The sequence below is a fragment of the Mesoplodon mirus genome (assembly GCF_964341445.2).
Source record: "Mesoplodon mirus genome assembly, chromosome: 7".
NCBI classification, from domain to species: Eukaryota; Metazoa; Chordata; class Mammalia; order Artiodactyla; family Ziphiidae; genus Mesoplodon; species Mesoplodon mirus.
The window spans coordinates 101466844-101487941 of NC_138983.1; the positions used below are offsets into that span (position 1 = coordinate 101466844).

General features: G+C 45.4%; 1 protein-coding gene and 1 pseudogene across 2 annotated transcripts in view; both read right to left on the minus strand.

The window, feature by feature from the left end:
- The window catches only part of LOC309808912 (centrosomal protein of 78 kDa-like), an 823590-nt pseudogene that overhangs the window by 341428 nt on the left and 461064 nt on the right, over positions 1–21098 (minus strand). The window lies entirely within an intron of this gene.
- LOC309808093 (forkhead-associated domain-containing protein 1-like) overlaps positions 1–21098 on the minus strand; it is a gene marked incomplete at both ends in the record, with an annotated part of 98031 nt that overhangs the window by 25838 nt on the left and 51095 nt on the right. Inside the window, 5 exons of the mRNA XM_082628095.1 lie at positions 328–435; positions 4133–4237; positions 5265–5354; positions 7611–7741; positions 11634–11742. Of these exons, the coding sequence (XP_082484221.1) occupies positions 328–435; positions 4133–4237; positions 5265–5354; positions 7611–7741; positions 11634–11742 (543 nt within the window). The remainder of the gene's footprint in view (positions 1–327; positions 436–4132; positions 4238–5264; positions 5355–7610; positions 7742–11633; positions 11743–21098) is intronic.

The window sequence follows — 21098 nt, forward strand, 5'->3', positions numbered from 1 at the left end:
AGCTGATGGGGGACAGGACTAACACAGGAGTCATTTCCACTACCTTTGGGGGCGGGACAAAGGTTCACGAAACTTTCTTCAAAACACAGAAAAATGATGCTTAGCTTAGTAACTAATAGCGAAGTAGTAGAGCATCATGGTTAAGAGCTCAGGCTCTAGATCTAGATAGAATCTCAGCTCTAGTTCTTTCTAGACACTTCTTCGTATAGAAAATAAGCGGGTGAACTAAGGCAGGCCGTCTTCCTCCTCATTCATCCCTGCCGGCCGCTTGGGTGTGGGATTCCGTGGAGAGCACGGGCCCGTGAAGGGGCTCTGCAGCACGCCTACCTGACCTACTGCCCTTTCCAAATTGGCTTTAATGAGGTTTGCTCTGTTCCTCATTTCTTGCAGCTGAAGCAATTTCCTTCTGGAATCCTCCCGAAGCTTCTCTTCAACCTGTAAGGATGATGAAACCGAGGGCTTGCTGCTAATGTGATCATCATGCCCTCTGGGGAAACCCTTCTGGGGGGGCTAATGGCAGTGGGGGAGTCCCTGAGGGGTAGGGACAGCTGCAGCCCAGCAGCAGGGGTCACAGGCATGCACAGGGTGGAGGCAAACTCACAGGGAGTTGCCCCCTACGGGAAAGGGCCGAGCTCTGCACCCGGGGCTCAACTATGTTCTACCGCACACTCCCATCCCAGCTCGGTCCCTAACAAGCCGTACGACACTCGGAAAGTTACTTCACTGCTCCGTGACTCAGTGTCCTCATCTGTCCAATGGGGATGATGATACTAGTATCACTGCATAGAGTCATTGTGGGGATTCGATGTTTGGAATAGTGCTTAAGGGCTCTGTGAGAGTGTTAAGTACTGTTGTAACCTATGAAAGGGGGACGGGAATGTCCGCCGTACAGTCTCGTTCTAATAACTCGTGATGGGTACTTGAAAATGTTATGATTGGGTTTATTATCATAAATGTTTGTCGTTACCACTTTGAGCACACTCACTGGTGGTAACCTCTCTGGAGGCTTGCCAAAGCAATGTCTATTAAGAATTGCAGCCTGCCAAGGAAGGCATTTAAAGTGGAGAAGCTTGCCTACTTTTTCCCCCTTGCTTGGGTAACAGTCAACACACGGTAAGCTTGGGCGTGCTCCACGCTACCCTTGGCTGGCCAGTGTAGGCCTCACAGCTGCTCAGTTCTTGGATGCACCTGCTGAGCCCTGGGCCCTGGCACTAACAGGAAATGAGGCAAACTCTCGTAAATAAATGGAAAGTTTTTGTGCTGAAACAAATTCACAGGCTGTGTTTTTAGGGATCTGAAGAGGGGGATCACAGGGATGTAATAAAAGACCCAGAAAAGCCCTTAAGAGCTTTCTTCTGAGTAGTGTGGTCCAGTGGAAGAGCCTCTACCCAGCTCCGTTACCTTGGAAAAGTCATCTAAGCTCTCTGGGCCTTAGTTTTCTCCCAGGTCTAAACATGCTCTGACTTCTATGTCAGCAGCCTTTTTCATGTGCTGCAAAAGCCAAGTCCAGCCTTGGACTCTGCCCTTATCTGTGTTCTGCATGAACAGCCCCCGTTCCCGTCCCCAAGCCTCAGAGTCACCTTCAGCGGCCGCCCTGCTCCCTCTCTCACACTCGGGGGTCTCATGCCTGTCCTCCAACCCCTCTCACATTCTAGCTGGACTGTGACAAGTGGCCTCCTCGCCTCGAGTTTAGTTTCTTCCAGTGCAATCTTAACGGTACTGTGAGAGTTACCCAGCTGTAAGGCAGCTCTGCACAACAGAACTATCTGCAACGATACATGTACTCTGAGCGAGGCTGTGTTGTCTAATACGGCAGCCACCAGGCACATCTGGGGATCGAGCACTCGAAATGGGGATGGTGTGACAGAGGAACTGAACTAAAAATTTTAGTTAATTTTCATTAATTTCAGTGTAAACAGTAGCATGTGGCTGTTTGCTACGCCAGGGTCACTGAAGTCAGCCGAACCTGGAGTCAGACAAAACCGACTGTGCCATTGGGTTAGTTACTTTACTAGTAACTAGTAGCCTTGACTTTCTCATCTGTAAAATGGAGAGGATGATTTCTAGATCACAGCGCTGTTGTGAAGATGAAGAGATGAAATGTTCAAGGTAACTCCTAGTACGTGAGAAATTGTAACTATCATTTTCACCCTGATTACTGTCCACGAATGTCATTGCATCAGTCACTTGTTCAGAAGCCTTAGTAGCTCCCCACTGCCTGTGTGGTACAGAGCCCAAGCACCTGAACTAAGGCAAAACACCAAGCCAGGGATTCAAGAAGCCCCTACGAACTCTGAACGAGGTAAATAAAACTGAATCCACACCTAGATAAACCATAATAAAACTGCTGGAAACCAAGGGAAAAGACAATCTTAAAAGCAACTGGAGAAAAAGAAATAATAGGAGCCACAAGACAATAGTGACATATCTAATGCTGTATCTAATGTGCTGAAAGAAAAGAATTGCCATTGTAGAATTCAATACGCAGTCAAATGTGTTTTAAGAATGAAGGTTAAATATACATCTCCAGACAGACACACAGGCACATTTGAGAATTTGTCATCAGCAGAGCCACAATGAGGGAAAACATTAAAGGCTATTCTTCAGACACAAGAAAAATGAACCCAGGTGGGTGATCAGAGATGCAGAAAAGACAAGCAACAGTAAGGGTAATGTGTGGATATGATACTGACTATATAAAAACACTAATAATGTCTTGTGGGGTTTTAACTATCAAGAGGAGTTTAGAAAATGACAGCAATGGCTTATAAATCTGGAGGGGGTAAGTGAAGTTAAGGTGTTTGAAACTCATTGCACTGTCAAGGAGAAGGGCATAATTATCAACTACTATTGTCTCTTGGTAAGTTAAGAATGCAGGGCTTCCCTGGTGGCGCAGTGGTTGAGAGTCCGCCTGCCGATGCAGGGGACATGGGTTCGTGTTCCGGTCCGGGAGGATCCCACATGCCACGGAGCGGCTGGGCCCGTGAGCCATGGCCGCTGAGCCTGTGCATCCAGAGCCTGTGCTCCACTACGGGAGAGGCCACAACAGTGAGAGGCCCGTGTACCGCAAAAAAAAAAAAAAAAAAAAAAAAAAGAATGCATATTGTAGTCTTCAGGATGACTACTAAGAGAATAGTAGAAGAGTGAAAAACTTAATTAATGTGTGATTTTGGTGAGTCAAGGATGAATGCTATTGTCTTACTATTACTAAAAGAATAGTAAAAAAGTGAAATATTTCCAAGCTAATAGAGGGGGAAAGTGGAATAAGAGAAAACCATCCACTCAGAAGGAGGCAAGAAAGGAGAGAAAAAGGAACATACCACAGATGGTACAAGTGGTATTGAGCAAGAAGGTAGATTTAAACCCCAGGACACGAGTCATTACATGATATAAATGGACTAAAAGTCAAGATTGTCAAACTGGATTTTGTAAAAATGATACGCTATTTGAAGGCATATGTCTAAACCTTAAGACAAAAATTGACAGAGAACATATGAAAAAGATATGGTATGAAAACTCTAACCAACAGAAAGCCAGTGATGAAGCTAAAAGACAAAGGAGACGTTAAGGGAGAAACACTACTAGAGATGAAAAGGGACATTTCATGATGATCTAAAGTTTTGCTCTACAGGAAGTGTTAGGATTCTAAATTTATATGCACCTAGTAACACAGCCTCAAAATATATAAAGCAAAAATCGTTCATATTAAAATAAGAAACACACAAATGACAAACATGTTGAGATTTTTAAAAACATTCTCAATGATGGAACAAAAAGACAAAAAAAATCAATATGAGAATTTAAGTTGGATCAACATCATTGGCAAACTTGATTTAATGGATCAATTCTTTCTTAGATAATTTCACAATTAAGATCTGAAGGCAGTCTAGGGTTGTGGTTACACACAGGAGCTTTGGAGTCAGGCAGACCTGGATTCAAGTTCTGCCACAACTACTTTATGCAAGTGAACTTGGATAACTTCCTTCACCTCTGTGAGCCTCAGTTTTCCCGACTGTAAAGTGGGGTTAATACCAGTACAGACCGCATGGGGTCATTGTGAGGATGAACAGAGATGATGCAGGTGGAGTGCTTGCCCCAGAGTGGTTCCCAGGCCAATCAGTCCCTGCCATACCTTGTTCTTTTCCCGCAGCGTCATAGAGATCAGGCTCTGCTCGGTACTGCTCCTTTTCAGCTCCACCCTGAGCTTCCTCATTTCTTTTTCCATGTCATGGATTTGCTGAAAGAGTTCCAACAACAGGGAAGTCAACTTCACAACTCATTTCATCCGGTTCATTAAGGCAGAAACCTAGTCTGGGATTCGCTTCATTCCTTCCCTTGGGGGACAATTCCACATCTTTGAGGCAAAGTAGACTTTCTTTCAACGGATGCAATGAAAGTGCTGGGCGAGGGAAAATTTGAGTTTCTTTTGAAGATCAGCATGGATCCTGGATTAAACAGTACAAGATACCTATCCACTCATTAGAGTCTCTTTCCTTGGGGCACATTTTTGAGTTCAATCTAAATAAGGGCTGTTTGGAAGACACAATGGGCACAGTTTGGAAGAAAAGAACAATGACATTTTTCTTTTTTCTCATTTGAGGCAGAGAAGTGTGCTCCTGACAGAGAGAAGAACACATGTCTCCTGCCCCCGTCCCAGGCACCGTCCTTCCCAACGGATGGAAAACGTATGCCTGGTGATGTGCACGAGGGTTCGGGCCGGTACAGGGGGTGAACATTTACATTGAGTGGTCATCTTTTCATTGTATTCATTTTTATGTTCACCTTCCATACAAGGCCAGTGATACATTTGCTTTCTATTTTGTTTTTATGAATTGTTGTAAAATTGAATGTATTTAAGCAAAAATACTTCAAGAAGAGTTGTGTTAATAACAGTGTTCATGGCCGTGATAAAACTTGTGACAGTGGATCATGAAAGTCTGGGCATCACAAGTCCAGGGGTAGGGACCACGGTGAATTTCTAGCAGCATACGGTGGCCACCTCCCATCCCTTTCCCCAGGGGAAACCTGATGAGGGGCCTTGAGCCAACTGCCCAGAAAATCTGGGGAGAGTGTGTTTTCCATGGTCTTTTCACCCATCTCTTTGAGGCCAGCAAATCAAAGAATTAGGAGACTACATTAACAGACAAACACCCAGAAAGCCCCAGAGCTTGTGCTAGCTAATGGGCCAAGGAACCCCTCCAAAACGCTCAAGGCCACAATCTACGCTTTCAGTGGACACCTAGGGGTCAGGAGGTTCAACGCACGGTTTTGCAGAGTTTTAACTCTTTCTCTTGGGCTTCCCACTTCTCCTCCTGGGCATCTTCCTTCTGTAACTCTTCTTTCAGCACTGAGCACTGTGGAGAAAAAGGACAAGGCCACGGGGGCTTGGCTGGGGGTCCCAAGTACCTGTGTTCACGCCCAGGAGTGTTTCCTGCTGTATAACCCAATCACACCTCTGAATTCTGAGAGGCGAGACCATTTGTGTGATGGGAGCACGGGATCCTGCAGTCCTTCCCAGTTCACCCCTCTCCTGAGTTCTGAGGAATAGAGCATCTAAGTTCCTCTTCAAAAGCCAGCAAACTTCACTGCAGGGGAAATCCAGCTTTGTAGACTCTGGGTACTTAGGGTGCAGGAATTGGGATGTTTTCACGCTGTGACCGGTGAGGGTGGGGGGGGCCGAGGCAGTGAGCTCGGGTCCATCTTAGGGCTTTTGTGCAGGTTGCATCTCAAAGACACAACTGCCCCGACTGGTGTGGAGGGGTAAACGGAGCTGTCTTGCCCGAGGGCGGCTTGGCAACAGGCATTAAGGGCATAAGGATGGATGTGCCTTCTTTTGACCCAGCAATTCCCACTTTAGGAATGTACCTTAAGGACAATGACTGGAGAAATAAGTAAATCTGTAGTTTCAAGGATGCTCTTCACAGAATTGTCAGTAACAGTGGAAGAAAAAAAAAAAGAGGAAACAACCCAAGTGTTGTTTACAACAGCAGACCACTTTATAACACTGGGTACATCCAGGAGAAAGTATGTAGCTTTTAAGACGAATGATAAGAGCGTTGATTTATTAGCACGGGAAAATAGTAAGCATTTAAAAATTTAAAAAATGTGCATAGTATAAATTAACTATAAAATGATTGATTGATTGATTTCTAGGCAATATATAGAAACAAGACTGGAAAAACAGACATGAACATATTAACACTGATTTCTCAAGGTAGCATTTCCTCTCCTCTCTTTTTATTTTTTCTTCTCAATGTCATCTACTTATTTTTCTAAAATTAACACACATGATGTATGTCATTAAAAAAAAAGGCATATCAAATGTTCACAAGAGCAGTACCCTTGGTGGTGACGAGCCCTTGTGCTATTGGCCAGCACAGTGTAGAGGAGAAGGGACCTCATTCTGAGGTCAACGAGGAAGGGGAAAAGGGGACATAAATCATCCAAATGCACTTCAGGAGGTAGAAGAGCCAAGCAGGTGCTGTCTTTGCAGATTCCTTCTACTTAGCACCAGCTCTGCATCCCCTTCCCGTCCCCAACACACACACACACACAGACACACACACACACACACACACACCACATTAAACAGCTATAGCACATGCCTGGGAAGACACTCTGCTTGGGAGAAACGAATGCAGAGGGCTTGGCCAGGCAGCCAACCCAGGGCAGAGGCAGAAGAGCACAACGAAAACCAGCTTCCCACTTCTCGGAAAACGATTTTGTCATCCCCATTTCACAGATGGGGAAATGGAGGCCAAATAAGTTACAATAAAAGAAAGCTCTGGGATGGGACCCTGGTCTGTCTGATCCCAAAGCTCATGCAGTGCCTTTCACCAGCTCCAAACTGGGTATGGTACTACGTTCCAGGTATTACTTACTGTGCCTTTTCCTTGGAACCTCAAGATCTGTTCTCACCCCACCCCCATGCAGACCTCGCTATCGGGTAGCCTCTGGGAATCTCTGAGTTGCCACCTGAGATGAAAGCTTTGAGGTTTTACCTTGACTCACAGAAACAGGCACATCATGCAAATACTGAGAAATCTTATCCTATAGGGGCAGGATTCTAAAGTTAGCATTGAAGGCAAGATTTGCAAAGAGTCAAAGTTACATGTAAAAAGCTCTTTGCTTGCCTACCACGTTCATCTTCCATAGAGACATTCTACACACTAGAGTCTAAGGAAGAAATGAGCGTCTGCGTGTTTGCATCTGGATCTTCAGACGTTCTGCTGTGAAGACAATTATGAGAACCAGCGGTGCTGGGACCACGATGCAGCCGTGTGGTCATCCGTGCTCACAGAGAGATCGTATTCTGCTTAATGTTAAACTTTGCAATGGCAGTATATGCTCATAGGTGTGTTTGTTGCTGGGATTAAACAAACTCATTTATAATAGGGGTTAGAAAATGTTTGCTGGATTTGAAAATCTATTATGCTTCTTCTGAGCCACATACACGCTGTCCTTTGAAAGGCTTCAGAGAAGTTGGCCACCTGCCCAGCAGCTACCCTCCCTGTGTCCTTGGGCACTGGCCTCATCTCACCACCGTGTGTCATGTGACTCCACTGTGTCTGCTTTTCGCAGCTACAATTTGCTGATGACCCAACACTCACTCTGGAGCTGAGGGCTTCGAGCTGGTGATCCTTTTCTTTGTTCTCACTTTTCAGTTGATTCACCTCCTGTTGTAGTTGTTGAACTTGACCATCCTTTACTAACACGTCTCTTTGCAAAGATGACACCATCTCTGTAAAAGAACCAAACCAAACCAAAACAAAAGACTCATGGAGGTGAAAGAGGCAGGAAGGATTATTGGCAACACCATGGCTGTCAGCCAACGTTTGGACAAGACTTTCCAAGCCCGGGCCACCACCGGTGCCCTCCTAGGACTGGGGAGGCTTTTTCCAAGGGTCCCAGAGCAGGAATGGGAATGAGAGCAAAGTCCACGGAACAGGGTTTGAGGCTTCAGTGAGAATGAGGGGCAGTCAGCACCAGCGAGAGGAGAAGCCTTTGGGGGCCCCTTGTGGGCACAGGCCAGCCAAACCTGGGAGGAGAGGCCACACCATGGACCTGGGGAACAAAGTCCCAGCACAGGGAAGGTCTAGGACTTCTTCTCCAGAGGCCAGGAGACGGGCGTGTGGCAGAGGGCACTGCTGGACACTATTGATGGGGTGGTTGGTTTCACAGTCCTCTGAGTTTGGACCCCTCTCTACCACTTATTAGCTTGGTGGTCTTGGACAAGCTATTTCACCTCCCACTGTCTGTCCCACACAGAGTTATTGTAAGGGTCAAATGATGCAATATGTCCCAAGAACACAAAGTGGCTAAATTATGTTTGTTACAGGGCGCCTATTATTTTTCTCGGCAGCCAGCTTCCAAAATGGCCCCAATGATCCCTACCACCTAGAATTCATGCCTTGTGTAGCCCCTCCCAACCTGAATAGGGCTGCCATGGGTCACCAATATGATACTGTGGAAATGACGGACTGTTTCCTCTCAGGCTGGGTCATAAAAGACACTGTGGCCTCCTCTTTGCTCTCTCTCAAATTACTCACTCTGGGGGAAGCCAATTGCTGTGTCGTGACGACACTCAAGCAGCCCTAGAGAGAAGCATGTGTGCTGAGGGACTAAGGCCTCCAGCCAATAGCCATATGAGCAGCCATTCTGAAGGGGGATCCTCCGGCTCCCCCTGAGGCTTTAGATGACATGACTGATGCCCCAGCCGACATCTTGACTGCAACTCATGAGAACTAAGTCACCCCCCTCTCAAATTCCTGAACTACAGATACTGGGGGAGATCATAAATATTAGTTGGGGATTTATCCATTACATTTTGGGGTAACTTGTTATGCAGCAATAGATAACTACTCCATTACTGTAGTATCATTTTTTTTAAACATCTTTATTGGAGTATAATTGCTTTACAATGGTGTGTTAGTTTCTGCTTTATAACCAAGTGAATCAGTTATGCATATATATATCTCCCCATATCTCTTCCCTCTTGCATTGTAGTATCATTTTGAATAAAAGTGGGAAGAAGGGTGCATAAATGCAGTGGTATTGGGTTATCTCCTACGGTTCTTTTCTTAAAAGAACATCAGGCCCAGTTTTAGTGGTAGGTTTCAATCAAGAATGTCTATGAAATAAAGCACAAAATGCTCCAGAATTTCATTTTAAAAATGAGCTTTGCCTCCAGGACACAGTTCAGTTACTTGGAAATCCCTCTGGGGCTTGCCACACTTTGAGTGGGTCCAGCCCATCTCAAGCATTATCCCAACCCAGGTCTGTCCGACTCCCTGATCGGAGAAGGTGGGATCTGAGACAGGCTTGATGCTTGGATGAGGTTTCACTGGCCGACATACGGGAGGAAGGTGAGGACCAGCGAGTTCATCCTTCCATTCCTGGTGCCCAGAACAGCACCTAGCCTGGGGGAGGTGCTCAGAAAATATCTGAGGACATCCCAAGTGAGGGAGGAGAATAAGCAGAGACCTGGGGGCAGCAGGGGGTGGGGCTGGGTGTGATTAAGTTGCAGAGTGAGGCAGAAGAAAAGCACAGATTCATACAGAGATGGGGATTCACGTGCGACTCAATGCTATGCCTGGCTTCTACAGCTGTGGGCATGTTTCCTGCTACGCGCTGGCTGCCTTCAGAGTGATGTGCCCCTCCGAGGCTCACTGCCTCCTCCCTGTCACCTGCTTCTCTCCCTCCCCTCGTCTATGAGTGGTCCCATCATCTTCAGGTCTCTAGGCATGTCAGTTTCGGCTTAAAAAACTCCACTGGATTCCCAACACCCTTGGAATAAAAACCCAGACCCCCCGACCCTGCCCAGCCCCACAATCCTCTGTTCACTCCACGCAGCCTCGCTTGCCCTTGGCTTGTCCTTGCCCACCTGAAACAGGTCCTCTCTAAAAGAAGGACATAGCCGTGGAGGATACAGCATAAACTGGTTAGAATCGGCTAGGTCCAAGGGGGCGTAAGATTCGAATTCCAGGGGGAACTGGAGCCCCATTACAGGCTCATTGTAACACATGAGCGAAATGACACACGCACCAGCACCAGGACTGTTCCGAGGCTGACCATAAAGGTCAAAAAGTGGGTGGTGGGGCTTCCCTGGTGGCGCGGTGGTTGAGAGTCTGCCTGCCGATGCAGGGGACACGGGTTCGTGCCCCGGTCCGGGAAGATCCCACAGACCGTGGAGCGGATGGGCCCGTGAGCCATGGCCACTGAGCCTGCGTGTCCAGAGCCTGTGCTCCGCAACGGGAGAGGCCACAACAGTGAGAGGCCCGCGTACAGAAAAAAAAAAAAAAAAAAAGTGGGTGGTGGCCCAATGCCTCGAAATCCCCGCCCCTTCCCCAAAATATTAGAGTTGTCCCAATCCTCCCACTCATTAGCCTATAAAATTACCCAGCCCATAAAAACTAACCGCCCCATATTTGGGGGCCTCTAGCCTTCTGAGATGGCCCACACTCTGTCTGTGGAGTGTGTTTCTCTCTAAAGAAATCCACTTCTTTGTCTCTCACTGAATTCTTTCTGCATGAGACATAAAGAACCTGAGCTTTATTAAGTCCCGAGACCAGATGCGTGATCTCGATTAAAAGATAGTGGGTTCTGGGCCTCCCTGGTGGCGCAGTGGTTGAGAGTCCGCCTGCCGATGCAGGGGATACGGGTTCGTGCCCCGGTCTGGGAGGATCCCATATGCCGCGGAGCGGCTGGGCCCGTGAGCCATGGCTGCTGGGCCTGCGCGTCCGGAGCCTGTGCTCCGCAACGGGAGAGGCCACAACAGTGAGAGGCCCGCATACCGCAAAAAGAAAAAAAAAAAAAAAAAAAAAGATAGTGGGTTCTGACTGGGTTCGAGTCCCAGCCCACGGGTTCAAGTCCCACCTGAGTTCCATGGTTGCACACCCACTAAGCTGGTCCCCCTTGGCCTCCCCCCTTGAAGCGCTGGCCACCACGACACACAGTTTATTTTCTCCACAGCACCACTGCTCTCTGAAGTGGGCTTGTTTATTCATCCGTTTACTTTTATTGTCTGTCACCCCCTCCCAAATCTGTGAGTACAGGAATCTGACTGTCTTGCTTGGCTCTCCCTCCCCGGAGCCTGGAACGGGGCCTGACACCTAGAAGGAGCTCAAGAAACATGTTGAAGCAATGAAGGAATCCAGGGAATCAAAGCTCAGCCACAGCTGTGCGTTGGCTGCCCCTCTCCCAACCCAAGCCCTTTATCAGGGAACCACCTCTGATCAAATTAGAAAATGGTTTCCTTTGGGCCCAAGTGCACTCGGCTGAAATGGGTGAGACCATGGGTGCCTTAAAGGAGTGACCCCATTTTGTCCATGCTCTAGTTTGCACTCAGGCTGCTTTGTGGAACCACCCAAGCCACAAGGCGACCTGTGTTCTCCCTGGTGGGGCCAGTGCTCAGGAGACCTTGTAGCCAAGAGATACCATTCTCTCAAATATTTACCAGGCCCTGCCCTCGGAACTGGGTGGCAAGAAACCTCCACTGAGGGAGAACTCTAATGCACCGACACGGGTGATCCCTGAGGCTGCACCCATGTCACGGGCACAGGTGCGCTGGTTGACTGGTGATGTCTGCAGCGGGAGGGCAGAAGCTCTGGGGCCTGAATGCAGAAGGGCCTCACCTGACGTGATGGCGGCGTCCCTCCTTAAGTTCTCGGCCTCGTGCTTCAGGGAGGTGATATCCAGGGTCTGGCTCAGCACCTGGTTGTAGCCTTGTTGTAGGGCACTGATCTGTGGAAGGAGGCAACACACAGTCAGAGGGGGCCAGCCAGGCCTGCAGGACACGCCGGTACTTCTCCAACATTGGGCAAAGAGTCGGGCTGATCTTGGATCGGGGTGTTGGGGAAACCAAGGTTTTCAGTTGTCACCAGTGGAAGGGGCAGGAGGGGCCTGTTCCTTCAGTGACCACCATGTCATTGGTCCTCAAGACACGAACCTTATCTTTGTGGCCACCCAGGGGCTCCGGTGCTGCTGTCTTCCTATGACCTGTGGGTTTTCAGCCATAAATAGACCAGCTGTTGGTTCCAGATCATCCAGCACTGACTGGATGCACAGCAAAGTTCAAGAGCCGGGAGCAGGTTATGAAATGAATTCCCTCTAATGAGAATAGAGGGTAGTTTATACCTCACAGAACACTCCAGAGTTTACAGAGCCCGTTCACACATGCTACACTGATACTCGTCACAGCGTTGCTGAAGGCTGACGTTCCCATTAATGTGCCCATTTTGCAAGGGAGCCAGGTTGAGACTCAGAGAGGCGAGGCCCCCTGCTCGGGATCACGCGTCTGGTCAGACGTGGAGTCTGATTCAAACCCAGTCTTTAGTTGCCTGGTTCCTCCTTCCCAGGTGGCTCTAGGAATGAGCGTGAGAAGTTGGAGGCTGTAAAGCATGGCATGGACTCGGGAGCCGGACTGTGGCCTTCAAGTCCTGTCTCTGCCAGTTAACGGGCTTTGGGAACACAAGGAGGACACCATATTCTGTTTCCTTTTGTTCAGTCTGCACGCGGGGTGATGGTAGTCCCAACCTGATAGGATTGTTAGAAGTATTTTAATAAGTAAGCATGTGTGCAAGTGCTCAGATCAAGCCTGGCACACGGCACAGGGGGATGAGCTATGACGGTCCTCTCCTCTGACTACCCACGGGGTGTTTTCTTTCTTTTGTTTTGGGTTTATTTTGGGTTTTTTTTGCGGTACGCGGGCCTCTCACTGTTGTGGCCTCTCCCATTGTGGAGCACAGGCTCCGGTCGCGCAGGCTCAGCGACCATGGCTCAGGGGCCCAGCCACTCCGCAGCATGTGGTATCTTTCCAGACCGGGGCACGAATCCGTGTCCCCTGCATCGGCAGGTGGACTCTCAACCACCGCGCCACCAGGGAAGCCCTCACGGTGTGTTTTAGCTTCAACTTCCCTCGTCCGTCTCTGGGGAAGGTAGTTGGTAATCTTTATGTGTGCATTTGTAAGCCTTGCCAGGCTCACTTAAACGCCAGTGTGGTTGTTATTAAGAGGAAATACAGGGGCTTCCCTGGTGACGAGGTGGGTGACAGTCCGCCTGCCGATGCAGGGGACGCGGGTTCGTGACCCAGTCCGGGAAGATCCCACATGCCGCGGTGCGGCTGGGTCTGTGGGCCATGGCCGCCGGGCCTGCGCATCCGGAGCCTGTGCTCCGCAATGGGAGAGGCCACAACAGTGAGAGGCATGTGTACCACAAAAAAATAATAATAATAAAAAAATAAAGGAAATACAGGAATCGTGGGTGGGAGCACCACAGGCCAGCTCTATCTATGGCTGCTGTGAGCACCCTCTAAGTCCATGGCTCAGAGCCCCCTCAAGGGCGGGCCCCCCTCCAGGGGTCTAGGTCTACACGTGGGGTGCGGAAGGCTCTCCATCAAATGCAACGTTGGTAAGGGCCCGAAAGTAGCTGCCAGGCCTCGGCCTCCACAGAGCAGGTACCCGAGAGGCTGGGAAAGAGAGCTGGGCCAGGAACCCCCTCCCTCTCGGTCTGATGTGGCCAGACTGCTTGTTCTGAGTGGCCCAGACATTCCCACCTCAAGGTGCACTGTGGGCCTTTGCCCTGTGATTTTTCAGATGTCAGGCCTCAGTACTCCCACAGGGACACGTTTATTGGGGCATAAATGTCAACCAATCCGTAGACAGGACAAGAGCTAGCTTGTTTTTTTTTTTTTTTTTTCGCTGTACGCGGGCTTCTCACTGTTGTGGCCTCTCCCGTTGTGGAGCACAGGCTCCGGATGTGCAGGCTCAGTGGCCATGGCCCACGGGCCCAGCCACTCTGCGGCATGTGGGATCTTCCCGAACCGGGGCACGAACCTGTGTCCCCTGCATCGGCAGGAGGACTGTCAACCACTGCACCACCAGGGAAGCCCCACTAGCTTGTTTTGATAGATCAAAACGGAAGTGACAAGGAGAAGGATGCAATTTCTTTTCTTTTTTTAAAAATAAATTTTATTTATTTATTTTTGGCTGCGTTGGGTCTTTGTTGCGGTGCATAGGCTTATTGTGGCGCCTTCTCTTGTTGCAGAGCCTGGGCTCTAAGCACACTGGCTTCAGTAGTTGTGGCACGAGGGCTCAGTAGCTGTGGCGCACAGGCTTACATGCTCCACGGCATGTGGGATCTTCCCGGACCAGGGCTCGATCCCGTGTCCCCTGCACTGGCAGGCGGATTCCTAACCACTGTCCCACCAGGGAAGTCCTGGGTGCAATTTCTTTGTTCTCCTAAGGTAAGGTTGCCAGATTTAGGGGAGGAAAAAAGGATGTTCACTTAAAATAGGATTTCAGGTAACGAATAATATTTTAGTGCAAATGTGTCCCATGCAATATTTGGGACACACGCTAAAACGAAATTCTAAAATTCAAATTTAACTGGGTGTCCTTACTTTATCTGGCAACCCCACCCGAAGAGAGTTCCTAAACTTCAGTCATTCATATACCACTTTCACCATTTTTCCCATGTCTCTTGGCTAGCCCCACTATAATTTCTTAGCATTTTTCGTAGAAGCAGCTCCCTTTTTAAACTTAAAAACGTGCATTAAATTAAAAATAACTGTTATAAGAGTAAATAGAGACTCAGTGTCTTAAATAAAAATAATCCCTCCAAAAGAAGAAATACAGGAATTTCCCTGTTTACCATCAGACCAGGTTGCGGGCATCACACTAAAAAAAAAAAAAAAAAGATTGGGGGGAGGTGGTGGGCATGCCCAGGTAATGGAGTTCGGGCGTGCTGATATGGCCACCAGATGGCGCTCACAGCCTTTGGTCTTGGTTTGTGTCCTTGGAAATCTTGTCATTATTACTCTGGTAGAATTAACAGATACGTCAAGGTCTCACAAGTTTTCTGACTCGTTTCATGCACCATCATGGTTCAGAGTCTAGGACATTTGGGGCAGTTACACTTACTTTTTCCCTGGGGCACCTGAGACATTATTGGGGGGGGTCTATGCTAGAAGTTGCGGGGACACAGGCCACTCTGACCCCCACTCTCCCCAAGGCTATACTTTTGCATGTTTGTGCTTTGGAAACTTTGAGTGAAAAAATTCTTTCACATCTTACTTTTCTCTGTTGGGGGGAAATACAACTTTTCCATAAAAGGTCCTTGGAACACTGAAAGTGTTTGTAAGCTCTTCTCAGCTTAATGCTTTTATTTGCATGATACCAGAGATAGAACACACAGAGACAAACTTCCAGAAGGGAAAACATACGTTCCCCTCTAAGACTCCAGTGGTTTTGACAGATTGAAAATATTTCAATCTGAGTGTCAGAGTTTTAGGATTTCGGATTGCTGGAAAACTCCAAAGAGTCTTCAAACCTCTTTGATACTTTTACTATCAAAGTAAATATCCATATTGTTTGTAATGGCATAAATTCCAAGATGTTTAATGTCTGTTAAGCTGTGTAATAAAATGGGCACTGAATCATAAGAAAGTTAAGAGTGCTAGGAGGAGTGATTGTTTCAGGATGATAATTTGGCTTCTAATTAGCACAGGCGTATAAGAGCACATGGAGGTAAGAATTTTCTAGTGATACTGTAGCAGGTCAAAGATCTCTGAGAGCAAATCATTATGCACACACCTTCGGGGACCAGGGAAAACACATAAAGTAATCAGAACCATAAATCAACCTGCCATGTGGCTTACACTTCTGGTGGAATGCTCTGCAGGCAGTAGAATAGTTAAGAAACTAAAATGTCAGTGGATGAAACTCGATTTGAGTTCAAACCAATGGAGCCTCTGGTTCATATATGCCTTGCTATAAAATATTCTTCTTCAGTTATAAGTGAAGCTCCAGGGGTAGGGGAGGCAAGAGCATGATGCATCAGTGTAATTATTTCTAGATAATTTCTTTGTACAAAAACATTTTTTCCCCCAGATATCGGCAGCCACTTTAAATAAAACTCAAATTGGGACCGGCTGATATTCAAAGATATGTGGAAATTATATAATATTCTATGTCAAATATATTTCAATTATTTAAAAAAAGGTATGTGGGGAATTCCCTGGCAGTCCAGTGGTTAGGACTCTGTGCTTCCACTGCTGGAGGCCTGGGTTTGATCCCTGGTCAGGGAACTAAGATCCTGCAAGCCGCGTGGTATGGCCAAAAATAAAAAAGGTATGTGGGAATAATTCAGCCTCATCCATGTACCTGAAAAAGACATGTCATTTTCTCAGGAAAGCTCTGAAATGGGAGAATAACTGAAAGGAATATTTCAGCAAAATTGGGTTCAGTTCAAGAAAAAGATGCTCATTAATGTGTCAGCTACCTGTCAAGGTAGCTGTTTGCACTAATAATTCCTACAGGACCTGTTACTTTCATTGTTTTTTCAAAACCAGGTTTGAAGGAGAGTCATTAGTTCATTTAAATATTAGAGCATGTATTTGTTGACTTGTTTTTTCTGTCTCCCTCACTAGAGCATAACAGGGGGAAGGATCATGTCTGTCTTGTTCTCTGCTGAATTCTCAGAGCCTGGAAGAGGGCATGGCACGGGATAGGCCCCCCAAAATATTTCTTTGGATTAATGGACGGATGGATGGATGGATGAATAAAGAACAAACAAACAGCCACGGTCCTAACAGAGTTCTAGAAGGTTACTGGGCCCAACCTTTGCCTTCATGGAGCTTACAGTTTCCTGCTAGAATCTCCTAGGTTCACCATACACAATCTGTGTCCTTTCTAGAGCACCATTTCTAGGATTGAAACTGTGTACCTAGAATCGGTTACAGAGGGAAAGACAGTAAACAGAGAACAAGAGAACAAGGGCCCCCAAGCACTGACTACGTTTTTTTTTGCTCTCTCTTTTTTAAAAATGTTTATTTATTTATTTATATTTTTCTTATTAGTCACCCATTTTATACACATCAGTGTATACATGTAAATCCCAATCTCTCAATTCATCATACCACCATCCCCACCCCCTGCCGCTTTCCCCCCTTGGTGTCCATACGTTTGTTCTCTACATGTGTGTCTCCATTTCTGCTCTGCAAACCAGTTCATCTTTACCATTTTTCTAGGTTCCACATATATGCGTTAATATAGGATATTTGTTCTTCTCTTTCTGACTTACTTCACTCTGTATGGCAGTCTCTAGATGCATCCACGTCTCTACAAATGACCCAATTTTGTTCCTTTTTATGGCTGAGTAATATTCCATTGTATATATGTACCACTTCCTCTTTAACCATTCGTCCGTCGATGGGCATTTAGGTTGCTTCCATGATCTGGCTATTGTAAATAGTACTGCAATGAACGTTGGGGTGCATGTGGCTTTTTGAATTATGGTTTTCTCTGGGTATATGCCCAGTAGTGGGATTGCTGGGTCCTATGGTAATTCTATTTTTAGTTTTGTAAGGAACCTCCATACTGTTCTCCATAGTGGCTGTATCAATTTACATTCCCACCAACAGTGCAAGACGGTCCCCTTTTCTCCACACCGTCTCCAGCATTTGTTGTTTGTAGATTTTCTGATGATGCCCATTCTAACTGGTGTGAGGTGATACCTCATTGCAGTTTTGATTTGCATTTCTCTAATAATTAATGATGTTGAGCAGCTTTTCATGTGCTTCTTGGCCAGCGGTATATCTTCTTTGGAGAAACGTCTATTTAGGTCTTCTGCCCATTTTTGGATTGGGTTGTTTGTTTTTTTAATATTGAGCTGCATGAGCTCTTTATATATTTTGGATATTAATCATTTGTCAGTTGCTTCCTTTGCAAATATTTTCCCCCAGTCTGAGGGTTGTCTTTTCATCCTGTTTATGGTTTCCTTTGCTGTGCAAAAGCTTTGAAGTTTCATTAGGTCCCATTTGTTTATTTTGGTATTTATTTCCATTACTCTAGGAAGTGGATCAAAAAATATCTTGCTGTGATTTATGTCAAAGCGTGTTCTTCCTATGTTTTCCTCTAAGAATTTTAGAGTGTCTGGTCTTACATTTAGGTCTCTAATCCGTTTTGAGTTTATTTTTGTGAATGGCGTTAGGGAGTGTTCTAATTTCATTCTTTTACATGTAGCTGTCCAGTTTTCCCATCACCACTTATTGAAGAGACTGTCTTTTCTCCACTGTATATCCTTGACTCCTTTGTCATAGATTAGTTGACCATAGGTGTGTGGGTTTATCTCTGGGCTTTCTATTCTGTTCCATTGACCTATATTTCTGTTTTTGTGCCAGTACCATATTGTCTTGATTACTGTGGCTTTGTAGTATAGGCTGAAGTTAGGGAGTCTGATTCCTCCAGCTCCGTTTTTTTCCCTCAAGACTGCTTTGGCTATTCGGGGTCTTTTGTGTCTCCACACAAATTTTAAGCTTTTCTGTTCTAGTTCTCTAAAAAATGCCATTGGTAATTTGATAGGGATTGCATTGAATCTGTAGATTGCTTTGGGTAATAGAGTCATTTTCACAATATTGATGCTTCCAATCCAAGAACATGGTATATCTCTCCATCTGTTGCTATCATCTTTAATTGCTTTCATCAGTGTCTTACAGTTTTCTGCATACAGGTCTTTGTCTCCCTAGGTAGGTTTATTCCTAGCTATTGTATTTTTTGGTTGCAGTCGTACCTGAGAGTGTTTCCTTAATTTCTCTTTCAGATTTTTCATCATTAGTGTATAGGAATGCAAGAGATTTCTGTGCATTCATTTTGTGTCCTGCAACTTTACCAAGTTCATTGATTAGCTCTAGTAGATTTCTGGTGGCATCTTTAGGATTCTCTCTGTAGAGTATCCTGTCATCTGCAAACAGTGACAGTTTTACTTCTTCTTTTTCAATTTGGATACCTTTTATTGCTTTTTCTTCACTGATTGCTGTGGCTAGGACTTCCAAAACTATGTTGAAGAATGGTAATGAGAGTGGACATCCTTGTCTTGTTCCTGATCTTAGAGGAAATGCTTTCAGTTTTTCACCATTGAGAATGATGTTTGCTGTGGCTTTGTCATATATGGCCTTTACTATGGTGAAGTAGGTTCCCTCTATGCCCACTTTCTGGAGAGTTTTTATCATAAATCAGAGTTGAATTTTGTCAAAAGCTTTTTCTGCATCCATTGAGATGATCATATGGTTTTTCTTTTTCAATTTGTTAATATGGTGTATCACATTGATTGATTTGCATATATTGAAGAATCCTTGCCTCTTTGGGATAAATCCCCCTTGATCATGTTGTATGATCCTTTTCATGTGTTGTTGGATTCTGTTTGCTAGTATTTTGTTGAGGATTTTTGCATCTATATTCATCAGTGATATTGGTCTGTAATTTTCTTTTTTTGTAGTATCTTTGTCTGGTTTTGGTATCAGGGTGATGGTGGCCTCAGAGAATGAGTTTGGGAGTGTTCCTTCCTCTGCAATTTTTTGGAAGAGTTTGAGAAAGATGGGTGTTAGCTCGTCTCTAAATGTTTGATAGCATTCACCTGTGAAGCCTTCTGGTCCTGGACTTCTGTTTGTTGGAAGATTTTTAATCACAGTTTCAATTTCATTACTTGTGATTGGTCTGTTCATATTTTCTATTTCTTCCTGGTTCAGACTTGAAAGGTTATAACTTTCTAAGAATTTGTTCATGTCTTCCAGGTTGTCCATTTTATTGGCATAGAGTTGCTTGTAGTTGTCTCTTAGGATGCTTTGTATTTCTGCGGTGTCTGTTGTAACTTCTTTTTCCTTTCTAATTTTATTGATTTGAGTCCTCTCCCTCTTTTTCTTGATGAGTCTGGCTAATGGTTTATCAATTTTGTTTAACTTCTCAAAGAACCAGCTTTTAGTTTTATTGATCTTTGCTATTGTTTTCTTTGTTTCTATTTCATTTATTTCTGCTCTGATCTTTATGATTTCTTGCCTTCTGCTCACTTTGGGTTTTGTTTGTTCTTCTTTCTCTAGTTCCTTTAGGTGTAACGTTAGATTGTTTATTTGAGATTTTTCTTGTTTCTTGAGGTAGGCTTGTATAGCTATGAACTTCCCTCTTAGAACTATGGGATGCTTTTGCTGAATCCCATAGGTTTTGGATCGTCGTGTTTTCATTGTCATTTGTCTCAAGGTATTTTTTGATTTCCTCTTTGATTTCTTCAGTGATCTCTTGGTTATTTAGTAACGTACTGTTTAGCCTCTATGTGTTTGTGTTTTTTACAGGTTTTTCCCTGTAATTTATTTCTAATCTCATAGCGTTGTGGTCAGAAAAGATGCTTGATATGATTTTAATTTTCTTAAATTTCCTGAGGCTTGATTTGTGACCCAAAACGTGATCTATCCTGGAAAATGTTCCGTGGGCACCTGAGAAGAAAGTGTAATCTGCTGTTTTAGGATGGAATGTCCTACAAATATCAATTAAATCTATCTGGTCTATTGTGTCATTTAAAGCTTGTGTTTCCTTATTAATTTTCTCTTTGGATGATCTGTCCATTGGTGTAAGTGAGGTGTTCAAGTCCCCCACTATTATTGTGTTACTGTTGATTTCCTCTTTTAGAGCTGTTAGCGATTGCCTTTTGTATTGAGGTGTTCCTATGTTGGGTGCATATATATTTATAATTGTTATATCTTCCTCTTGGATTGATCCCTTGATCATTACGTAGTGTCCTTCCTTGTCTCTTGTAACATTCTTTATTTTAAAGTGTATTTTACCTGATATGAGTATTGCTACTCCAGCTTTCCTTTGATTTCCATTTGCATGGAATATCTTTTTCCATCCCCTCACTTTCAGTCTGTATGTGTCCCTAGGTCTGAAGTGGGTCGCCTGGAGACAGCATATAGATGGGTCTTGTTTTTGTATCCTTTCAGCAACCCTGTGTCTTTTGGTTGGAGCATTTGATCCATTCACGTTTAAGGTAATTATCGATATGTATGTTTCTATGACCATTTTCTTAATTGTTTTGGGTGTGTTTTTGTAGGTCCTTTTCTTCTCTTGTGTTTCCCACTTAGAGAAGTTCCTTTAACATTTGTTGTAGAGCTGGTTTGGTGGTGCTCAATTCTCTTAGCTTTTGCTTGTCTGTCAAGCTTTTGATTTCTCCATCGAATCTCAATGAGATCCTTGCTGGGTAGAGTAATCTTGGTTGTAGGTTCTTCCCTTTCATCACTTTAAGTATATCATGCCACTCCCTTCTGGTTGGTAGAG